The sequence below is a fragment of the Diospyros lotus genome, unplaced genomic scaffold (assembly GCF_014633365.1).
Source record: "Diospyros lotus cultivar Yz01 unplaced genomic scaffold, ASM1463336v1 superscaf1, whole genome shotgun sequence".
In the NCBI taxonomy this organism is placed as follows: Eukaryota; Viridiplantae; Streptophyta; class Magnoliopsida; order Ericales; family Ebenaceae; genus Diospyros; species Diospyros lotus.
The window spans coordinates 1,260,951-1,283,619 of record NW_026267104.1 but is presented as its reverse complement, the minus strand read 5'-3'; the positions used below and the strand labels follow the sequence as shown (position 1 = coordinate 1,283,619).

The following is a 22,669-nucleotide window of genomic DNA, read 5'->3' as shown; positions in this document are numbered from 1 at the left end:
GGGGCCTTCTATAGGTTAAACAAATACCTTCTTTCTCCATAGACAAATTATAAAGCAATAACAAAAGAGGGAAGCAAATATAAGGGTCCTCTTATGGTATGTGTTGTGTGGTTTTATTTTTATACTCAATAAGAAAAAATAAGAAAGAACCCATGGCTAAACGACACATTCTATATAATTTTTTCTAAAAACAACATCAACGATTCAAGAAATTACTAATAATAATTAAATGTTGACCAGATCCAATGGAGAGATTCAGCGAGTGCTTTGAAGTTTCAATAGCTTGCGATTACAACAAAAAGTGTTTTTGAGTTTATCTACGAGGGCTTTTGATGCTTAAATCAGACCAGACTAAAGAGAGGAGAACCAGACTAATACTTGCAAAATAGTTATGGGACAAAATATTCAGATGAAAATTAATCGAGAGTTGGCTACATCCTGTCTCTTTATCCTAGTAAAGGTTTGCTTCTGATAGGAGTTTGTACCTCCAAGAGTTCTGTCATTATATGATAAATTTTGGTTCTCCCATCTTATATGGATTGGTCCATACTTCCAGTTATAATTCATTTTTATATTTCCCGAGCAAGTTTGAACCTGGGTTCCCTATTTTAATCACCACCCTTTGGGGATGCTTAAAGAATGTATGCCACATGGAGGCGTCCGACCTACAATTTTTGCCATTCATGTGTAAGTAATACGCCAATGTAATTTTTATCGTATCAATCATATTCCTATAAAGAACTCACATAATCAAACCAATTTGCTTATCAACAAAAATGATACACTAAACTGTACAAGAACACACAAACTTACACACGCATGTTTCAAGATTTAGTTACTCTAAGAAGAGATTCGGTTATTTTCTTCACACAATCCCAATTCATACTAAAATCTAACGAAGAACAGAAGCTATGGATTTGTCAGGTCAGGAGCAGGATGGCATACCGCGACGAGTAATTTCGATTTCTAATTCAAAATCAATGCACAAAAAATGAACTCGAATTGAAAAGCAAAAACATAAATAATAACAAGACAAGAAGAGGGGGCACCGAACATTGCGGCGCGAGGCATTGCCCTTTCTTTGACGGAAGACTGGAAGTCGTCTTGCCGCGATCAATGGAGGTAGGGCTTTGAGAATTATAGGGGTAGGGAAAGCGAGTAGTTTTCTAGAGAGAGAGAGAGACGAAGAAGAAGAAGACGATTGATTGATTATATGGAAATGAAAAGAAATCAAATCCCCAATCATCCACCAAAATTTCCGACAAGAATGGTCTTGCCGCCATAATACATCTAAAAAATACAAAATTCGCCGTTGCCGGGGATCGAACCCGGGTCACCCGCGTGACAGGCGGGAATACTCACCACTATACTACAACGACATTGACACCACAATTCTTAGGAAAAGTTCAATAATTTTAATTTCAATGTGACATGCACATGCATAGGATTTCATCTGTGAAATACTGAAGATTCTATCGTATGATGCGAGCAGCCAAGCCGATAGAGAAGAGGATAATTCGAATTTCTATTTTTTATTTAAAAAGTTATTATTTTTTAAACAAATTTTCTAATTTTTTGTTTTATGTTAGAGAAATTTTTATAAAAATTAAAATTATTTTTTAGAACCTAAAAGACCTGTATAGTTTAAGTTTTGTCTAAAGAAGTCACATTTTACAAAATTACTGATAAAAAAATGATAACATTTTTTAATCATATCTTACTATAATAATTTTTATTTTTAATTAGATAAAAATAATTATTATTGTTATACTCTATTCTCTGGAAAGACGGTGTTCTTCTTCTAGAAAAAGTTCAAATTTGTTGATTTCTCCCCTAAATAGTTGTACAAACTCTCCTCCCAAGTGAACAATAGTTTAAGTTCTTCCTCAGACCCTCCACTCTCTTCTAATATGCAAATCACCTTGATTTTATCTAATTTTCCTACATTATAAATTTAATTATTATATTTTAACAACATTTATCATATAATTCAATCACGAGTCTAAACCTTGACCCTTAATCTCTGACCGAGGTAAAACTTTGACATTTTACCTCCCCCAATCATGTTACTTCTCTTGCACGCTAATTCCCACTTCCACAAGGACTAGAGAGGCCCGCTCCTACTCCTGAGCCTTGGAGCTTATGTCGATGCTAGTTAGTGGTCTCCATAAGCCATAGCAATAGCATAGAAACATCGCAATTCGTTCGGGCTTTAACACCATTTTGTTATAAACTCCCAAAATCTTATATACTCGTGAAGTATTCCATTTCCAACTTATGTAAGATGTCACAAAAATACGTTAAAAATGCACCAACATATATTTGACAAAAAGCAAAGTCCTTTTGGAATTCACCGATTGTGAGGGGGAAAAATCAACATGATACCTCTATAATCTATATATACAACACAAAGAACTTGCATCGATATTTTGATCTGTCTTTCCATCTCTAGTAATCAATCAGGAAGCCAAAACTCAAGAATGATATGAAGGCTCAAAGAGCACCCGGGAGGTTGCTAAGGTTGTTGTCCGCAATGACCGAATCCTGGCCGTTACTGCAGAAGAGACGATTTATCAGTTAGCAGCGACCAGCATCCCTTGCAAGTAGAATCAAAACAAAAAGGGGCAGTTAAGAGAGGGTTACCTGAGATGGCTTAGGGCAGACATCCTGTACAGACATGTGAAGACAAGAATATGCAACCCAATGGTGTAGAAGAAGGCAAAAGTTCGAGCATATCTGCAAAAGAACAAGTTTGTCATTGCCCTTCATGTCCTCTCCATAAAATTATATTCAGAACTATAAAAGCTTACTTGTTGCCAAGAAGAAAACGACCACTGCTAAGAGTAATTTTATCCCTTAAGCCCAACTCCTTGTACCTCTGATCCCTTTCCTGATCAAAAAGTACGAAATTCAGTAAGAACATGGTCTGTGGCATGCAAACATTAGCACATAAAATGAGATTAGCATGCTCGTTTTGGGGAAAGAGTAAATAAGGGAATCAGGTAACTACAAACAGGTTATGTATGATATGTTGACAGCAAACAGATGCGCATATTGCCTACACAAGTGGCAAGAAATACATACAAATAAAACCATCTTAACATAAGATCTGAAAAATTCAGCAACCAAATTCCATGACCAAGAAATACATGCTAGTTTGTCTATCTGTTAGATCTGTCTAATTTCCACTCTGTTGCTTGAATTTTGAGTTCCTGATACATACCATATTTTCAACTTCTTGTTGGTTGTGCAGGTAAGTTGTTTAATGTCTGACATAATTTTTAACTGCACATCTATGGTAATCTTAAGTTGACAATGGGTAATGTTGCAGGACATAGAAAACATTATTATATCTACATACTTGGAAACCTCATCAGACCTTTATTTTGTTTGGAAAGAATGCTTTCTTTAATAAAGATTTCTGATTTCTATTACGTTCATTTTCTATGGACAAACCCTCCTCAAAAGACTCTTAACGGTGTCCCATTGCCAATGTACAACTGACACATGCTTGTGCCTCTCTGAACAATGTTGGAAGTTTCCAAAATAAAAGCTGTAAATTTAGCTAAGTGGCAGAATTTGCAACACATTTGTGCAGAATTACGGAAATATTGGGTCATAAAGTGAGTGCTTTATGATCCAATTGTTTGCTCAATCCAACCACATATCAAAGTCTCTTAACTTCAATGAAATCCACAAATCAGATAAGAAGCTCAGCAAGAAGAAATAGAAAACCTTTTTTGAAAACGCTGCAAAAGGATTTATATCATCCTCGTATATCTTCTTATATTTGGATTCCACATCTGAGCTGAAGCCACTTTCTATGTCTTCTGCAGGCTGAGATCGGGAAAAAGTTTAATCAAGAAGATATTAAAAGCACAAGAGTAAAATAAACTGTAGTTGCTGCACAGAGACCTTCTTTGATCCTCTAGAAACTACTTTTTCAAGATTGTAGTCTTGAACATAACGGATCTTCCCATAAAGTTTGACATTATCAGCCTTTGTTTTTTCCAGTTCCACAGTCAATACTCCTATCTTCTCCTTCAACTGCCTTATTTCCTGGCAAAGGTTAAGAAAGTCAAACAAATGAATCCATACTGTAGCTAAGAAAACATGTGCAATTGCGATACACACACACACACAAGGAATATCAGAGGTACTCTTTTTCCCTCAAAAAGAAACAAAAGCAGTACATGAGATGCGGGAACTGAAATGACAGACCTCCTCTGTCTCTCGCAACCGTGCCCTAAACCGATCACGCTGGTTGCAGATCACCTTAAGCATTGAGCTTTGATCTTGATCTGAGGAAGCTTGTCTATGATCCGCATTCTGATCCATAAAAATTACTTGGTAAATAGGCACATTAACAGTGGAAAAATTAAACATCCATGTATCATCAAATTCAGCCATTATAAATACAACAAGAAGGAAGGATAATAACAGCAATAAACTCAAGTCCTGGTCAACTGAAAATATAATTGATTAATCAAATCATTGATAAAAAAGGGTGACCCAGTGCACAAGGCTCCCTGCTTTGCCAAGATTGGGAAGTATCGTATTTCTACGTAGACTTCCCCTTGCTTTTTTGCAAAGAAATTGTTTCCACAACTCAAACCCCTGACCGTCCGGTCACAGAGGAGCAAGTTTACCATTGATGATAACAGTATTTATTCCTTCTGGAAACGGTTTACATGTTACTGGAACAAATAAAGTTTCTTCAATAGAGCTAGATGTTTCAATCAAGATAAAACCGAGACCAACAGCATCCAGCTAAAGAAAACAACCATCCATATTCTGGGTAATTCTCAGGATAAGCATGGATAAAATTAACTTTGATCTTGATGGTAGAGAAACACGTGTTACAAAATTATTCAACTCAAACTATAGCCTAAGGCAAAATTATGAAAGAGATTTGATGTAGTCAACCCTAATAGTTGGGAAAAAGGAGTCCTCGACTTCATTTTTGTATATGCAAGCATTTTAAAAATCATATCTACAAATTGTAGTTCATCAAATTAGCTCCAGAATGGACTTCTAAGGGCCCATTTGGTAGGCTTTTGTTTTTAGTTTTTGATTTTCATTTTCATTATTTTGGAAAAGAAAACTGGAAATGGCATTTGATTATTTGTTTTCATCTCAAAAGATTTGAGAACTTTTTTTTGAAAAAAAAATGAAAACAACAAAAAGGTATTTCCATGTTTTTCTTTCATTTTCATCTTCTCCTCCCCTCCCCCCTTCACTGCTGGCAACTGTCATAGCCAGAGGAGTTGTCAAACTCCTGGTGACACCTTCTGTGAGTTAAAGGAGCCCAACAACTCTAGTGGCAGTACAGAGGAGAAGCGAAAGAGAGGGGGGTGAATAAAAACCAAAACCCAAAGTTATCAAACATCATGTTAAGGTTTCATTTTAAAATAAAAACAAAAATCAGCACAATAAAAAATGAACACTAATACTGAAAAAAAAAAAACTGAAGACGTTGTCAAATGCCTTATAAACTAAACCATGAAAATACAGGTGTATCTTCATTCCAATCAGCCAACTCTATAAAGTTAGACCCATCCAATTTACAATCTATTATATTTAGTCTTTGGCACCTTTGGATTTGGCTTATAGACAAAAGGATCTATTCCCCAAAGTTAACAAGTAGGACTACTTATTGCCAATTCTAGTATCTTAATTCAGCTTAAACTTAACTGTTGACTATCATTATCATTATCATCATCATCGCTATGATCAGTATCACCATCGTTAACATTCTTATTGTCATCATGATTATTATTTTTTTCCTCCATCATTTTCAAGATCCTAATCAATATAACTATTTTTTCATCTTATTATAAGTATGAACCTAGAATAATCAATCAGCATGATTGCTTGTCCAAAATCTTGAATAAAGAAGATGAGAAATAGTAAAGAAAGAGGGCATACTTCAGAAGGTTCTGTTGCCCCAGACTCTGAAAGATCCCAATCATCAAACAGAGTGCCTCTCCGATCTTTAGAACCATAACCCTGCATGAGAAAAAAAAGTTAGTAACAGACAACAAGGACATATTTGACAATCTAATTTATCACTACAGGAAAAACATATATACCATCAACCTCCCAGACACCCTCCCCACCCCCCACCCCGCCCCCAAAAAAAAACTACCAGAATATGTTTGCACCAAAAGAACTCAGGTCTGGTGCTAAATAAATTATAACCATTCATGACTAAATCAGTGGAAGATTAATTCATTATCTGCTGCCACATTCAGATAACAAGTCCAGTAAACAAAAGGCAATGCTGAGAATCTTAAAAGTCATCGATAAAAACCTTCAGTATATCATCTTCTAGTTTCTGTATCAATTTTTGTTGTTCAGTAACCTTTGCTGTAAGCTCTGCTATCTTGCCTTCAGCTTCTTCCAGCAAAGATGTTTTTTCAGAAAGCTTGACCTGAAAGATGTGCAACATTAATACAACTGCATCAAATTAACAGAAAACCATACAAAGTTCAACCTACATTGACAAGTTCAAAACATTAACATAATGGTCCTATAACTATAAAATCATTATTGCCTAGTGGTTATGCCCTCAGATATAGATGGCAATCCTTAAATCTGTCAGTCTGGAAAACTAGGAAAAGAAAAACTCATCAATGAAGCACGTATCCCATGGATTTCTTACCTTCAACTGTGTTAGTTCATGTTCCATTTTCCGGTTTTTATCAAGAAGAAGAGACTCAAGCTTGCTCATCTCCTCCCCACTAGTGGCTACTTCCCAATCTTCAGCCTCGATTGAATTATAACCAACTGCCTATACAGAAAAAAGTGAGACAGAATAATATAAATCGAGGCATTAGTGCTATCATGCACTAGTAACGGGATGGAAAATAAAGAACAATTTTCTTGGACCCAAAAACCTGTCTACAACCTTCTAATGTTACATCAACTTCTGGTTGAAAGTTGAGATTCAGTAAGACAGACTGGTCTACATTTCATTTTACTTAAGTTTAGTCCACTACCCTAGAAAGTGATTCACCTCAATCAGAAAGACCATTAAAAGATGAATCAGACTTTACAAGAGACCATACAATCATACAACAAACATACTAAGAATTCCAAGGATACTGGGAACTGGAAAGCATCTTTTTCACTGTGCTTCAAACATGTTGCAAACTTTGACCAAGGATTAATGCAATTTAAACATTAAATTTGATGATCCATGACAATCATTTAACATTGGAATATCTATAACCCTCAAAAAGACCATGGTAAAAACAGTTTTACAGTGACTCACAAGGTAGGTTCATAATTTCAATGAGGTAAAAGCACAGTACATGTTGACTGAAACCATGACTTCAGTACATTTTTTGCAAGCAATTTCGTTGATAGCAAAACTAAGTAGATCACAAAGAGCATTTAATATATAAATGTCGAGAAAGGGTCACATTACCTGTAGAATTTTGACCTTTTTCCGCAAATCATCAACTAACTTTGCTGTAGGCCTTGCCTGAAGCTCTTTCCAAATCTCTTCAAGAGCAGCTTCCTGTTGGGTAAAAAGAATTGTAGTGTTACAACTGAGATAATGTCCACCAAATAAAAGACACTCTTATTTAGAAACAGGGTTCACCCAGCCAAAAAAAAAAAGAGGTTTAAGTTCCCCAACAAATTTGCTATCCTATGCAAAAAAGCTTATATATCTATAAGCATATAAAATATCCAACATTCAGTTTAAAAAAATAACAAAAAAGGAAAGAAATAAGAGAAGACACATCTCTTGTTATCCAAACGAATAGGAAAAAGAAGCAAGACTTCCTTCTTTGCCTGATTCAAGTAAACCCATCCAGGGCCTTATTGCCATTCAAGTCAAGAACATTACATCAATTTATGAAATGATTTTTAAGGAAAGAAAAAAATGAAAATATAATTAACCTTATTTGTATAGTTTATTATATTTTTAATATAATATTTTTTATTTAAAAGGATTCTAACATTTTCCATTCATGTAGCACTAAGTATACTGAAGATACTCCTTATGGAGGGTAAATGGTAACAACTAAGATGTTTTAAAAGTGTTAATGATCTATAAAAGATTTGAGGGACTAAGGACTGGAGCAACAGAATAATGTACCTTTTCCTTGAGTGATGCACTCAATTTCTTGATTTCATTTACATGCTGTTCCCGCTCATTCGATAAGGTAGTTTCAAGATTGTGAAGCTCCACATGCAGTTCAGAGATTATCTTCTCCTTTGCACTCAAAGAATTCTCAAGGATGGTGTTTGAATCAAAATTGTCGCTGCAAAAGACAATGAAGATATAGACTAGATAGATAACCAAAAGGGCATGTGCTCCATATGACAAAAACACAAAGATGAATGTTTCAATATAAGAGGAAAATGGCATCAGCATGATGATGAAAACTGATATGCAGCTTAATAAGGAATGATATACCAGACCACAAGAAAATTCTTCCACTAGGAACATTAAAACATCTGACGCAATCATGCAGAGAGAGAGAGAGAGAGAGTATTTCCTGCATCATTCTTCTTAAATATAGAAAAAGCTTAACAACTCAAAGCTAGGTGCTTGCAATAAAATGTGTCAATCCAATGTCTAATACATCGAAACCACCTTTTTCAATTCTTAACAAATTAAAAGACAGAAGTACTCATTGAAGGGTAAAAAGAAAAAGAAATATGCATGGAAGCAAAGATTTCTTTTTTACAAAAAAAAAAAATTGTTTTGACAGGTCTTAAGCCAGCAATAATCCAAAAGCTTATTGTGCAAGAAAAAGGAGCTTAACAATTATATATATCAAGCTTTTCAACAAACACCCATTACATATAGCCCAGTCTAAGAGTTGATGGAAGGGGAAAACAAATGAACCGAACAGCCTACACTATTAGAACAAATATGACACAGAAACGACAAGATAACAAAACTTAAATCCAGAATCTTGTGAAACCAAATATTTCAACTTCACAATTGCAATTAAATCAACCTGGTATGAAGAGTTAGCCAGACTCAACTGGTTCTGGTTCAACATTTTAAGTCCATGTGTCCATGCCTCAAGCAACAAAATCAAGCCTAATATTGATCACAGACCACACTATATTGCAATTCTAGTTCTTTGACAAAATCAAGCCTAATATTGATCACAGACAACACTATATTGCAATTCCAGTTCTTGTGATGAGATCACAATCAAATAGAATCAAAATATGAACAAGAAAAAGAAGAATATTGCTATAGTAATTTTCCTGAAAGATTTGAACAATCAATAACAGGGGGCAAGGTAGAAAAAGAACAAGATCCTTGTTATTTCCATTTCCTGAAAGATTTGAAAGTTTAATAACAGACCAGGAAGGTAGAATTAGAGAAAAGGGAAAGAAAACAACCGTTGTTATTGCTGTTCAGTTCTGGCACATGAATTGGAACTCACCTTTGCTTATTTCCTTTAACATCATTTGCTGATTGTAACTGGGAACGAAGAATTCCCTGCATAGAAGTTCAACAAAGTTTGAGGGTATTGACTATGTTTATGACAACACAATAAGTACAACAGAAAAAAGAAAGAAAGAATCTCGAGGAAAAAAGAGACTCTTGCTTAGGCAAGTCAATTCATGGGAGGTTACAAATGCAAAGTATTCGGCTATAGTAGGAAACTCTGGCTATGTATCAACGTTATGGATAAGACATTAGGATAAGCGCACTTAAAATTCCACCAATGTCAAAACAACACAAATTTCTTAACACCAACAATGTGAAAAATTACTTTAATTACTTAAAAGAAAAATGCAAATCCTTTTTTTTTTTTTTTTTGTGCTTTTGAATCCTTAATTTTTTTTGAATAATTAGTCAATGTAACCAAAGATGCTTCACATGTAGAGCTAGATTATATATTTTTACTGCAAGAACAAGATATAGTTTCTAGCACTATACATACAGGGTATGTTTGGAATGGATTCAGGAATCTGCTTGTGAAGGAATTGAATGACAGAATAATTATACAACTCTGATATACAGCTCTTTCCACCAAGGAAAAAAAAAGGAACTATAACATTTGAATAAGATGAAATCAGTCCATTAGCTCAAAAAATGAGGCTTCATTAATATAGAATTAGTAATTAAAGTTAAATTAGTTGCAGTTACCCGAACTTTCTGTCTTAGTGAATCTAATGCTGTCTTAATCAACCATAAGGTTTTTGCCTCTTTCAGTTTAAATCACCAGCATCTGTGCTGATTAAGAATCCTATTTATCACTGGCTGAAGGCACGGAAAAGTAGTTGAGATAGTAATGAATCCAGATAATAGTACCAAGGCATAGACAATATTTTTCTTTGTCTAAACTGACTTCTTAGCAACCCCTATGATTGCCATGATGGTAAGAGGCCATAGTTTCCTTCTTTAAGGGGTGAGCCCACATGCAGATTTTTGTTGAAAAGTCAAAGATAAAATTGACTAATTGAGCAAACTGAATCAACTTATGCTTTATCAAAAGCTGAGATCGAATCACTTGCATTTTGGCACATCACACAATCAAAATCAAAGGAGTGGACCAATTGCAAATACTAAATTTTCTTCATTATTTTTTATAATTTTTAATATGTGAGTTAATTAAAAATTTTCATTAATGGAGTCAAATTGCAATTAACCTTAAATTTTACCTATATATTATAAAGCAAAAACAAATTTCAGTGGGTTCAACTGACCCCACTGCTTGTACAGTAGCTCTGCACCTGTCTAAGAAATGGCAGATAGGAAAATGAGTAAATCCATGAAGAAATTAATGAAGATAACAACCATTATATTATAGTACAAGATAAAAGAGAGCAAAATAATGTGTTTTGCCAAAAAGTTTAACACAATAAAGTTGCAGGTGTAGGCTATTTTTTATGAATCAAAATAAAGATTTACTAGTGCACCTTCTCCCTCTCAAGACTCAAAAGGCGAGTTTGAGCTCGTTCAACTTCATCCATTAAAAGACTGACCTCCGACTGTTTTCCTGCTCTCTCTTCATCTGAGACATTAAATGTAAGTGAGACGATAGTCTATTACAAGTAATCACAACATTTGCAATATGAGTGGCGCCATAGTTTGTACGTCATGAAGCTGAAGACAATTTGCAAGAAGTTGAAAACATGTTCACATGTGACCTGATTGAGCACGAAGTTCAAATAATTGGTTCTGTGCAAGTTCATGTAATTGTTGCATGGTGGAAACACTTTCTTTTGCTTGCCGTAATTGTTCCTGCAACAGCTGCTCCCTGCATCAACATAGCATAAACCATAAAACATGTCAAAGACAGTAAAAAAGCAAGTAAAAATCAAAATATAATAAGTTGCTAGTGTGCTCTTGCTTAAGCATGCCTGTAAGGGGCAAAGAGAATAACATAAATAAGTATCCTTGATCAAACAATTGGGCCATGGGCAATTAGACCTTTATGCAAATTGGATTGAAACCAATCAAGGTTGATTTGATCCAATCCAATGAGACTATTAGTTAGAGCAGATCAGATGTTTGGATGATCAATACAAATATACTCTAAATCTGAATCTGTCAACAAGAAGCAATCTGATAATCCAATCACTGCCAGCAAGAAATAATAGATACAAAACTCTAACAAACAACCAGAATTTTATCAGATTAAACATAATTTTTCAAAAGTCAGGGCTCTACAACCATTTTCCAATATAACTATTAAGCACCATAACCATATAGGATCTTTTTTTTTTTTTTTCAAATGCATCAATAGATGATTATCATGTGTGCACCATAGAAGTGCAATGTAAATTAGAATCTTTGCAATTGGGCTGGATAATATTCAGTTTCAATCACTACCCAAGTCCATATGATAATGGATCAATCCATTGCCAAGTCTGGATCTTCTGACTGATTAGAACCAACATCCAATTCATTAACAGGAGCCACTGGTAATCACCTAGGGATATAACTTTCCCTGCTGCCAGAGAAGATGATACCTTTCTTTTAAGACCTCCATTGTTTTCTGGTTCTCTTCTGCCAAATTGCGTTGCTTTATCTCCACAATTTCCTTCACCTTTTCCTCCATCTGAACTCATAGCAGAAGATCTATGCATCAGAAGCAATAAGCATAATAAACCGGAAGAATTTGTTTTTCCCTAACTGAGTTCCCACACTAACAGCAGATGTTAGCAAAAACAAACAAATAAATAAAATACTCAGAAGATTTTTATACTTGATCAAATTGGTAGTAGACTGAAAGATGGGTTTTTTTAAGCTCACATCATCCAGCATGGGATAGTTATTAGAGTTAAACCAGAACAGCCAATAGAACTAGTTCAACTGAGAATCAGCACAAATATATACAAATAGCATGAATCAAAACATGTCTACTTCTATAAATTTGTTTGAACCAGTTGACCATGGTTGAACAAATGAACCATTGAACAATTTCCTTAGCCAATTCAATGGCCGGTTTGGTTCTGATAATGATACATAAAAAGAAACCTAGATAAATAGAAATAATAAATCAAAGTACAAGAAAAGACATTTTCTTGGCAGAATGATCTTGCAAAGCACAAAAATGTATAGATACATAAATGTGCGAACTATACATGAGTACCCAAAGTGTATAGTACAATAACAAGAAACATCCTTGGGCATTCAGATCTTGAAACTTTTGACCACCTATTGCACTGAACTTCTTGTACCATCTAAAAACTCTTGACGTTATCGACAAAAGATCAGTGGTTAATTACATTTGTTCCTCAGGAAAGCAATCAAGCTGCTCACCTCCTTGCCACCCATGTCAGAGCTTCCAATTCAGCTGTTATTTCTCACCTTCCTGCAGATGTTTTGGCCGCTTGAAGAGCTGATGCTAATTTTAGTTTTGATGGTGGTTAATTTTGTTTGTATCAACCTTGACCTTGTTCCTTTCTACCATAGCCCCCCCCTCCCCCCTCCCAAAAAAAAAAAAAACTCTTTGGTTTCTTTCAGGCTGTATATACCACATCAAGCCAAAAGGCATGGTGCACATCTCTGACTAGATCTTGGGCAGCCATTGTTTACAGATTGTGAAGCTTAAATGGCATGTTCACATTGCTTTACTCTCACAGGAAGTATATAACATGATTACCCAGTCCACAAAAACAAGCAAACAAAGACCCATCACAAGTTTAGCAGTCCAATACTGTAACCATGTAAAAGAAACATTACCTGTTGTTCTAATTGGCGGGTGCGCTCTTCAAGTCTTCTTATCGTGGCTTGTTGATTTTTCAGATGAGTTGCTTCTGTCCTGAATTCCTCAAGTTCAACCTTCATTTTCCGATTTTCAGACTCTAATTCGGACAATTTCAAATCTTTTTCCTGAATAGAAACAAGAAGATGCAGCAAACTATAGTCACAATGATCTATTATAAGTTGTATTGACAAAAATAAGGAAAAGGGACCTAATGTTGAAGTGTTGAGATAATATATATATGTATGTATATTCACCCAAGACATATATGTGTGCATGTATGTGTGCGTGAATCCAAGACCTCCATCCCAACATCTAAACCAAGCAATTTCAACTTTTATAACTGTAACAAGTTTTTTATATACCAACTTAGTATAACTGACCCGTTTTAAAATGTGATCAAAGTTTTCGTTTTGATATCAAAAAAGAAAATGTTTACAAATATTTATAAATCCCAAGCGAATGGGACTAAAAAGAGGAAGAATGAACACAAGAGAACAGGAGTAGCAGCTGTAGTAATTTAATCGGACTCGAATTTAGATCTCTTTTTATTAAAGATATGCAACTGAAGACCTTGGATCTCTTTTCCTGTCACATATGTGTATTATTTGTACCATTTATTGCATCCACACACCTATGTTGAAAAAAGTCCTTATCCCAAAATTCATCTGCAATATAAGTACTACAAATGACTTTAGCTTCCACCCCATAAAAATTTCAATGAAAACTTGTCCCAAAAATACCATTATAGACAGAAACCAGAGATGCAGCAGTCAAGAACTATCATACTGTTGGACGAGATCAGTTTTCTGTTAGAAGTATAAGTGGAGAAGGACTCTAGAAGAATGATAATACACGCTGGAACTCAAGATTATCTTCAAATTATTTAAATTTATGTTTGTTAGTAGTAGATAATTGTTGTAATCTTTTGTATTTTACGTCTTCTTTATCTCCTAAGTTTTAGGAGATAGTTATCCCTATTTTTAGGAGTAGAGTACCCAATCCTTTCCTACTTTCTAGGAAAGTGATATAGCAATAGTTTGTATATATATATTTCTGCTACTGTCGGATTTAATTTAAGCAAGCTATTGGATTATTTCAAAGTCTTGTTTCATGATATCAGAGCACTGTTCGATCAAGAAGAACGGCAGTGACTTCTCTTGGTTTCATTCATGGCCGACGCCACTCTCAACCCAACCCTAACCGAAGTCTCAACCACTTCATCTCCAAGTGCTTCTCTTCCATCTCCATCTCCCTCGCACCTCACTACAACACCTATTGATAACCATCCCCTACAAATTACTTAACACAAACTTAATGGGAGTAATTTTAGGGAATGGTCTCAATCGGTGATGTTAGTGATAAAAGGCAAAGGAAAATCCAGGTATTTAACCGGATCCATTCCTGCTCCGCCTGCTACAGCAACCAACTATGGCCTTTGGGAGGCTGAAAATTCTACCATCATGGCCTGGTTAATCAACTCCATGGAGCCAAAAATAGGGAGAACATACCTGTTTTACAAAACGGCCAAGGAAGTTTGGGAATCAGTCCAAGAGATGTATTCAAATTTGGAAGATTTCTCTCAATGTTTTGAAGTCCGATCAGCCATCAAGAACACTAAATAAGGTATGAACAGTGTGACCGAGTACTTTAATGTTTTGGTTGGATTATGGCATGAGATGGATATGTTCTATGCAATAACTTGGGAGTCTCCAACAGATAGCACACAATATAATAAGATGATAGAAAGAGAGCAAATTTTTGACTTCCTATATGATCTTAACCCTGATTTGGATGAAGTTCGAGATAGGATTTTGGGTACAAAGCCTCTTCTATCACTCACGGAAGTTTTTTCAAAGGTAAGAAGGGAAGAAAGCAGGAGAAAAGTGATGCTCCAAAACCCATCAGATTCAATCTTACCCCACCAGCATTCAGCTCTTGCCTCTGTTAAACACGGGGATGTTTTTGCAAAGAGTCAAGCAAGGGAGAAGTTATGGTGTGACCATTGCAAGCGGCCCAACCATACTAAGGAAAATTGCTGAAAAATCCATGGCAAACCAGCAAATTGGAAGCCACAGCCAAGGAGAGATAATCCCAAAGCAGCAGCCTATAATGCTGAGGCTCCAACAGAAAATAAGTCCAATCTGAATCTATCAGAAGAGCAAGTTCAAGCCTTGTATAGGCTTCTAAACCAAGGTACAAATCAGTCCGTCCAAACTAATCTTCAGCCCTCTGCTTCTCTAGCACTGCAAGGTAATTTCCAGCCCTACTCCTTGGTTTCTAAAAGGCTTTCTAAGAATATATGGGTGATTGACACAGGAGCATCAGACCATATGACAAATTCAGCATGGTCTTTTACTGATTATACCTTATGTGACTCATCTCTCAATATATTTATGGCTGATGGAACCACTTCACCGGTTTTGGGTATGGGGACTGCATATATTTCTAATCTAAAGCTGAAGTTTGTGTTACATGTTCCTGGACTGCAACATAATTTATTATCAGTGAGCCGGATCACTAAAGATATGAACTGCATTGTAATGTTCCACCCTTCTTATTGTGTTTTTCAAAATTGAGCCTCGGGGAGGATGATTGGCAATGCTAAAATAATGGATGGCCTTTATTGTCTTGTAGTAGATCTTTTTTTTCCTTCTAGTTTTTCTTCTAATAAAGTTGTTTTAAGTGTAAAATCCAATGCCAATGTCCTGTTATGGCATAAACGCTTAGGACATCCTAGCTTTCCTCACCTTAGATCTTTATAACCTGATATGTTTGGTAATAAAGAGCAGTTTCTTTCATGTGAACATCATACTCTTGCTAAGCAACCTAGATCTCATCATCCTACGCAAATGTATAAGCCTTCTACTCCCTTCCAATTAATTCATAGTGATATTTGGGGACCCTCTAAATGCCCTAAGATCACTGGTTCTAGATGGTTTATTACATTTATCGATGATCATTCTAGGGCTTATTGGGCGTACTTGATGAAGGAAAATCCTGAAGCTGGTAACATATTCAAACAATTCCACAAATTAATTTTGAATATGTTCCAAACTTCCATCAAAATAATTCGCACTGATAATGGCCGAGAATATTTTTCAAATGATCTCTCTCATTACTTGGCCGAGCATGGTATTTTTCACCAAAGCTCTTGTCCATATACACCCCAACAAAATGGAGTGGCCAAACGAAAAAATCGACACCTCCTAGAAGTGGCTAGAGCTATGATGATCACTATGAATGTGCCTCATTCTTATTGGGGAGAAGCAATCCTCGCTGCTGCCTACCTAATTAACCGTCTCCCATCCAAAACTTTGCTTCCAAACTCCTCTCAGAATTCTATGTATTATTATCCAACCATCTCTACCATCTTGTCTATTGCTCCTAAGGTTTTTGGCTGCATCGTCTATGTTTACAACAATGCCCCTTCTTGGACCAAGTTGGCCCAAAGCCACTAAGTGCATTTTTGTGGGGATATTCCCCCTCTCAAAAGGGTTACAAATGCTATTGTCCTACCAATCACAAATTTTTGGTTTCCACCGATGTGACATTCTATGAAGATCTTCCCTATTATTCCCTCACAGGCCACCAAAACAGTTCCAATGAGCCCATTTCTCCCTTATTTTCTTTCAATCCAAATCTACCAGTGTGTTCTCAAGGGGGAGAATTCTTAGTGCCTCATGACAACACATTGTTGACTCATGACAACATACTATTTGGTGCTAGAAATTCTAAACCTGACATAAAAAATCTTGCAAATTCTGAGTCCTCTCATCATTTTGAGCAGGAAAAACCTAGTCCTATAGCAGGCAAAAATCCTCCTCTATTTGTCTACTCAAGAAAATCTAAAGGTCATACAGAACTGAAGCAAAACCAGCCATCTCCAGAGACCGATCCTTTAGCAAAAAAGGGTAGCAATGAGGGGATAGCTGCACTAGAAAGTGACAGCAATACTAAAGAAGAATATGGCTTAGATTGGGCTGTTCCAATAGCATTGAGAAAAGGGATAAGATCATGTGTTAAGTACCCAATATCTAATCATCTAACCTATGTGAAATTGGCTCCACAGTTCAGAGGGTATTTGGCCCAGATTGACAGCATTAATATTCCCAAAAATATTCAGGCTGCTATGGAAGATCCTAAGTGGAGAATGGTTGTAATGGAAGAAATGAATGCATTCCATTGCCTCCTAACAAGAAAGTGGTTGGATGTAGGTGGGTATTTACAGTCAAACATAGGGCTGATGGGAGCATTGAGCGATACAAAACTAGGTTGGTTGCACAAGGTTTTACCCAAACCTTTGGAATCGACTATGAGGAGACATTTGCCCCAGTTGCCAAACTAAATTCCATTCGAGTACTATTATCTATTGCTGTGAATTTTGATTGGCCTCTCTTCCAATTCGACATTAAGAATGCTTTTCTTAATGGTGATTTGGAAGAAGAGATTTATATGAGGGTTCCCCCAGGTTTTGAGCAAAAGGTTGGAAGTAGCAGTGTGTGCAAGCTGAAAAAGTCACTCTATGGTTTAAAACTGAAACAAGACTTTGAAATAATCCAATAGCTTGCTTGAATTAAATCCGAGAGTAGCAGAAATATATATACAAACTACTGCTATATCACTTTCCTAGAAAGTAGGAAAGGATTTGGTATTCTACTCCTAAAAAATAAGGATAACTATCTCCTAAAACTTAGGAGATAAAGAGGATGTAAAATACAAAAGATTACAACAATTATCTACTACTAACAAACATAAATTTAAATAATCTGGAGTTCCAGCAGGTATTATCATGCTTCTAGAGTCCTTCTCCACTTATACTTCTAACAGGAAACTTATCTCGTCCAACAAAAACAGTCACCAAGGGCTTGATTTCACAAATTCAGCATGACCCTCAGGCAGCTAGGGTATAACAAGGCCAATCCGAGCATATTTTGTTCATTAAACTCAACAAAAATGGAAAAAGGGCTATATTGATTGTTTATGTTGATGATATTATTATAACAGGTGATGATTTGCAAGAAATTGATAATCTAAAGCAGCAATTGAAGGCTAAGTTTGAAGTTAAAGACCTAGGAACTATGAGATATTTCCTAGGCATGGAGGTAGCTTGAAGCAAAGAAGGTTTGTTCATCTCACAACGGAAGTATACCTTGGATTTGCTGAAAGATACCGGAATGACAGTTTTGCAAACCAGCTGGAACACCCTTGGAAAAGGGCTGGAAACTCGAAGAAAAAGGTGATGATGCTCCCGTGAACAAAGAAAAGTATCAAAGGTTGGTAGGGAGGTTGATTTACTTGTCATTAACTAGGCCAGACATAACCTATTCAGTGAGTGTAATTAGCCAATATATGCATTCACCCACAGAAAGACATATGAGGGCAGTTCAACATGTTCTAAGATACCTAAAGGGAACTCTTGGAAAAGGATTAATGTTCAAGAAAACTGAAAATAGGAACATTGAAGGCTATGTAGATGCAGACTGGGCTAGTTCTAGAGAAGATATTTGTTCAACTTCAGGGTATTGCACTAAGGTATTTGGGAATATTGTTACATGGAGAAGCAAGAAGCAGTCAGTTGTGGCTCACAGTAGAGCAATTGCTCATGGGATATGTGAAGTAATCTAGCTGGAAAGGCTCATGGAGGACTTGAAGATTCCCCTATCTCAACCAACAAAAGTATTTAATGATAGCAAATCAACTATCAGCATTGTTAAAAATCTAGTGCAACATGACCGGATGAAGCATGTGAAGATTGATAGGAATTTTATAAAAAGAGAAATTGAGGAAAATCTTGACCTATATACCATCTAATGATCAAGTGGTTGATATTTTAACAAAGGCAGTTGCAAGACCAGTTTTTGAGGCTCTAATTAGCAAGCTGGGAATAACTTCCATCTATTTTCCAGCTTGAAGGGGAGTGTTGGACGAGATCAGTTTTCTGTTAGAAGTATAAGTGGAGAAGGACTCTAGAAAAATACACGCTGGAACTCAAGATTATCTTCAGATTATTTAAATTTATGTTGTTAGTAGTAGATAATTGTTGTAATCTTTTGTACTTTACATCTTCTTTATCTCCTAAGTTTTAGGAGATAGTTATCCCTATTTTTAGGAGTAGAGTACGCAATCCTTTCCTACTTTCTAGGAAAGTGACATAGCAGTAGTTTGTATATATATATTTCTACTACTCTCGGATTTAATTTAAGCAAGCTATTGAATTATTTCAAAGTCTTGTTTCACATACTATCATACTATCATATGATCAGTGGTACATATGACAAATTCTTCTTTGTTCTTTCATTAATCTAACTCATATAATCAACCAGTCATGTGAATTGAACATAATTTTTAATTGACATTATAAAGTCCAAGATATGCATGTCTGACATTCCACTATCATTCAACCTCATTCATGTGAATGTGAGCACCAAAGAGGGTCAAAATTGATGCTACTTCAAATCTAAATTAAATTGTTCCAGTAAAACAACCTGGAAAAATGAAGCTAAGCTAGTACTTACAGCAATTGAAGCAAGTACAGGATAAGGATCTGGAGCCTCATAAAGCTTCTGGTAAATGTTAAGGAATGCATTTTCTCCGAACTTAGCTCTCTTGGTAAGATTATCAACCTCTTCCTGGTAGCCTTTCAGTAAAGAGTTGAACAAACTTAACTTATCTTCCACAGCAGCCTTCTTGAAATCTGTCAATACATGAATTTAAGAAGAATGCCAAACAAATAAAACCCCAAAAAGATACATATAGCAAACTTATGTTTTCATGTAAAATGGTCTATAAAGTCAAAGGATATACTTTTGCATATACAAGAGAACTGCCAAACAAGACTATCTGGTTGATGTGAGTGTGATATGGTAATGATTCATAATTTATGTCATTGAACATTAAAAAGTGTCTGCAAAGGGAAAAGAAAAGGCATAGCCTATACCTCTAGTACTCTCTGCAAGTTTCCGCCGATTCTTCTGGCTGTTCTCCTGATTTTCAGCAATCCTAAGTCCTTGTTCATCCAACACAGTCCTTTCCTTCTCCAAATCAAACTCTGCAATCAACAGAGAGATAGTATATTTGCTTTTATTGAAGAGGAACAACAGAAAATTGTGCCACCTTAGACTTTCAGTTCACAATTCTGTAATCAAATAACTTTTCCCAGAACAAAAACCAAAATATATCTTGTATTAGTCATCCTTAAGAAGAAGATGATGAAGGAGGAAGAAGAAGAAGAGCAAGCAAATAGAGTCTACCCCTTTTGAGAACATGTTAGCTCATATCCCAACCTTGTTTACGAAGTATGTACTGTAACAAAAAAAGATACAAGTGTGTGGAATAGGTACAAAAAGGGCTGCCCAGCTTACAAGGCCCCCTCCATAACGGAAAAAGTACAATTATGAATGCAGCTCCTCTCACGTATGAATAACTGTCATGAACCTAGGGTTCATGACAATTGGTATCAAAGCATCGTGGGTTCATGACAATAACCTCATAATGAAAACTAGAAAGGGCACTCTAAATGAGAGTCTCCCTCTCTAAGAAGAAAAGTATTGCCACCTCGAAGAGGTTAAGCTCTTCTCATATTTCTCTGCCATGACATCCCAGACTATTTTCTTTGGAATATGAAAATAGCGGTTTTCCCAAATAAATAATCGATAACTAACTTAACTTCCAACCCAAATTGGTAGCCAGGATAATAAACATTCTGGGTCAACATTATAAGAGCGAACACATTCTTCAGCAAATTATTATCAAATCAAAGCAGCCTGTAAACACAAGAGACGACATCTTTTTTGCCATCTAAAACCCACTAAATCAGAGTGAAATGAAAAATGACTCAGACAATTCCCCACCTCAAAATTAGAAATGTCCAAGTGACCAAGAAAAGGATTTATTATACTGTGAAAGTATCTGTTTCTCTTGTAATGACAAGGTTTATGCAATATTTTCTCTTACAGAAATCTAAAATGAGCACCATTGCCAATGCAGGATGGTATGTAGCTTACGAAGTCATTGCAATTTCAGCACTCCTACTGATTTTTAGAGGCCACAACTCTTCTTATAAATCCCTAATACAGTTGAAGCATTCCATACCACATAAGTTCTTCGCTTACAAACTAATGATCTTCAAATATGTAACTTGCCAATGCAGGGTAATATGTAGCTTATGAGTCTCCACTGCTATAATGGCTAAATATAAGCAACCTTACCCTCACATCCATAGAAACTATACTAGAGTTTGAATATCTATGGAGCAACATTAAATAAGCATTTTAATCCAATTAACATAAATCTTGCCTCGCACATTTTAAATATAATAAACTAGCAAAAACTAAACCAATATAACATCCCAAAAATATGCCCATGAACATCCTCGACGACCTCAGCACAAACCTTAGCAGAAAAACAAAAAAACCAATATAATGGCGTCATACGCAAAATCATACTCATTTCAGGAAGCATGTCGTATCCTTTCTCCAAAGCAGTTCCCTTCAACCAACACTCAATTATCAACGGATAGTTAACCAACACTTCAAAGTAAGCAACGCCACAACTACAAACGGCACTTACTATTCCCATCACTTAAATGCGGATTTCAGGAGAACGAGCAACAATTTCAGAATTCCACCACATTGGATCAGGAACCAATACTAAATTTAGAAGCGTTCGACAGCGAAAAACCAACAGACAGTGAGGTACAGTAAGGCGGTGCAAGGAAAGAAACGGAACCAAAGTCGCATTTACCTTTCCAGAAATTGGCGATGACGGAGACAGGCGCAGAAGACGACGAATTCGACTTCTCTCTCTCCGATCCTCCCTGGGAGGCCTCCATTGATGAACCAACACAGATCTGATCAGAAGCTAGGGCTTGATTATTGCGTCTTTCTAATCTCTTTCACTCGCTCTGAATCTATGCGTATATATAATTATATATTTGGTTTTCAATCGAATTCCATATAAATCATTCAATTCACCAAAGTTTAAGAGGCGATCGGAGGATGACGAGACGGATCTCAGAAATGCATTCGACATTATAGTTATACGCTTGCTTGGAAATTAATCTTCCAGGGTTTGTTTGGGAATGAACCAATGTTCCGTCCCAACACAAGTTTTGGTCTGCCCTAACCCGGGTAAGGATTATCGAAAACCCACTCCGGGTTATCTCATTTTGAAATTAGGCTGTAAAATATTTAGACTCAATACATACATATTAAGAAATGTATTCTTTAATCTCGATTAAAATTTCACCATATTTCATCCTTTAACCATTTATTTTGTTTCTTTTAGTCTTTCGATTAATTAAGAGTTAACGATTAAATTAACACTTACATGTAAAATAAAATTTTTATTACATGTCAAATTAATTTTTTAGACTAAGAGATTTCTAAACTATTCAAAAATGTGACTCTTAGTCCCTTAACTAAAATTTTGACATATTCCTTCATTCAACAATTTGTTTTTTTTTCCTT

General features: G+C 35.7%; 1 protein-coding gene and 1 non-coding gene across 2 annotated transcripts; both read right to left on the bottom strand.

Moving 5' to 3' along the window:
* Positions 1-1,307: 1,307 nt before the first annotated feature.
* TRNAD-GUC (transfer RNA aspartic acid (anticodon GUC)) lies at positions 1,308-1,379 on the bottom strand. Its single transcript has one exon. It is a non-coding gene; the product is annotated as a tRNA-Asp (tRNA).
* An 836-nt stretch (positions 1,380-2,215) lies between these two features.
* On the bottom strand, positions 2,216-22,211 carry LOC127793112 (protein CASP). Its single transcript, XM_052323894.1, has 19 exons — positions 21,945-22,211; positions 20,140-20,250; positions 19,718-19,896; positions 13,178-13,327; positions 11,962-12,050; positions 11,137-11,246; positions 10,906-11,000; positions 9,423-9,478; positions 8,111-8,276; positions 7,433-7,525; positions 6,665-6,793; positions 6,314-6,433; positions 5,929-6,009; positions 4,222-4,329; positions 3,916-4,059; positions 3,736-3,837; positions 2,811-2,890; positions 2,644-2,736; positions 2,216-2,554 (listed from the first exon to the last, which is right to left on the bottom strand). Exons 1-19 carry the CDS (start codon positions 22,030-22,032, stop codon positions 2,494-2,496), a joined length of 2,055 nt encoding a protein of 684 aa, XP_052179854.1. The 5' UTR covers positions 22,033-22,211; the 3' UTR covers positions 2,216-2,493.
* Between the last annotated feature and the right edge of the window lie 458 nt (positions 22,212-22,669).

Excerpts from the sequence above, each read along its gene's own strand:
- LOC127793112 (XM_052323894.1), bottom strand. The coding sequence starts at position 22,032 with ATGGAGGCCTCCCAGGGAGGATCGGAGAGAGAGAAGTCGAATTCGTCG. Across the intron at positions 3,838-3,915 it reads TTTCTAGAGGATCAAAGAAG|CCTGCAGAAGACATAGAAAG; the intron begins GTCTCTGTGCAG and ends TCCCGATCTCAG. Across the intron at positions 2,737-2,810 it reads CGTTTTCTTCTTGGCAACAA|ATATGCTCGAACTTTTGCCT; the intron begins GTAAGCTTTTAT and ends GTTCTTTTGCAG.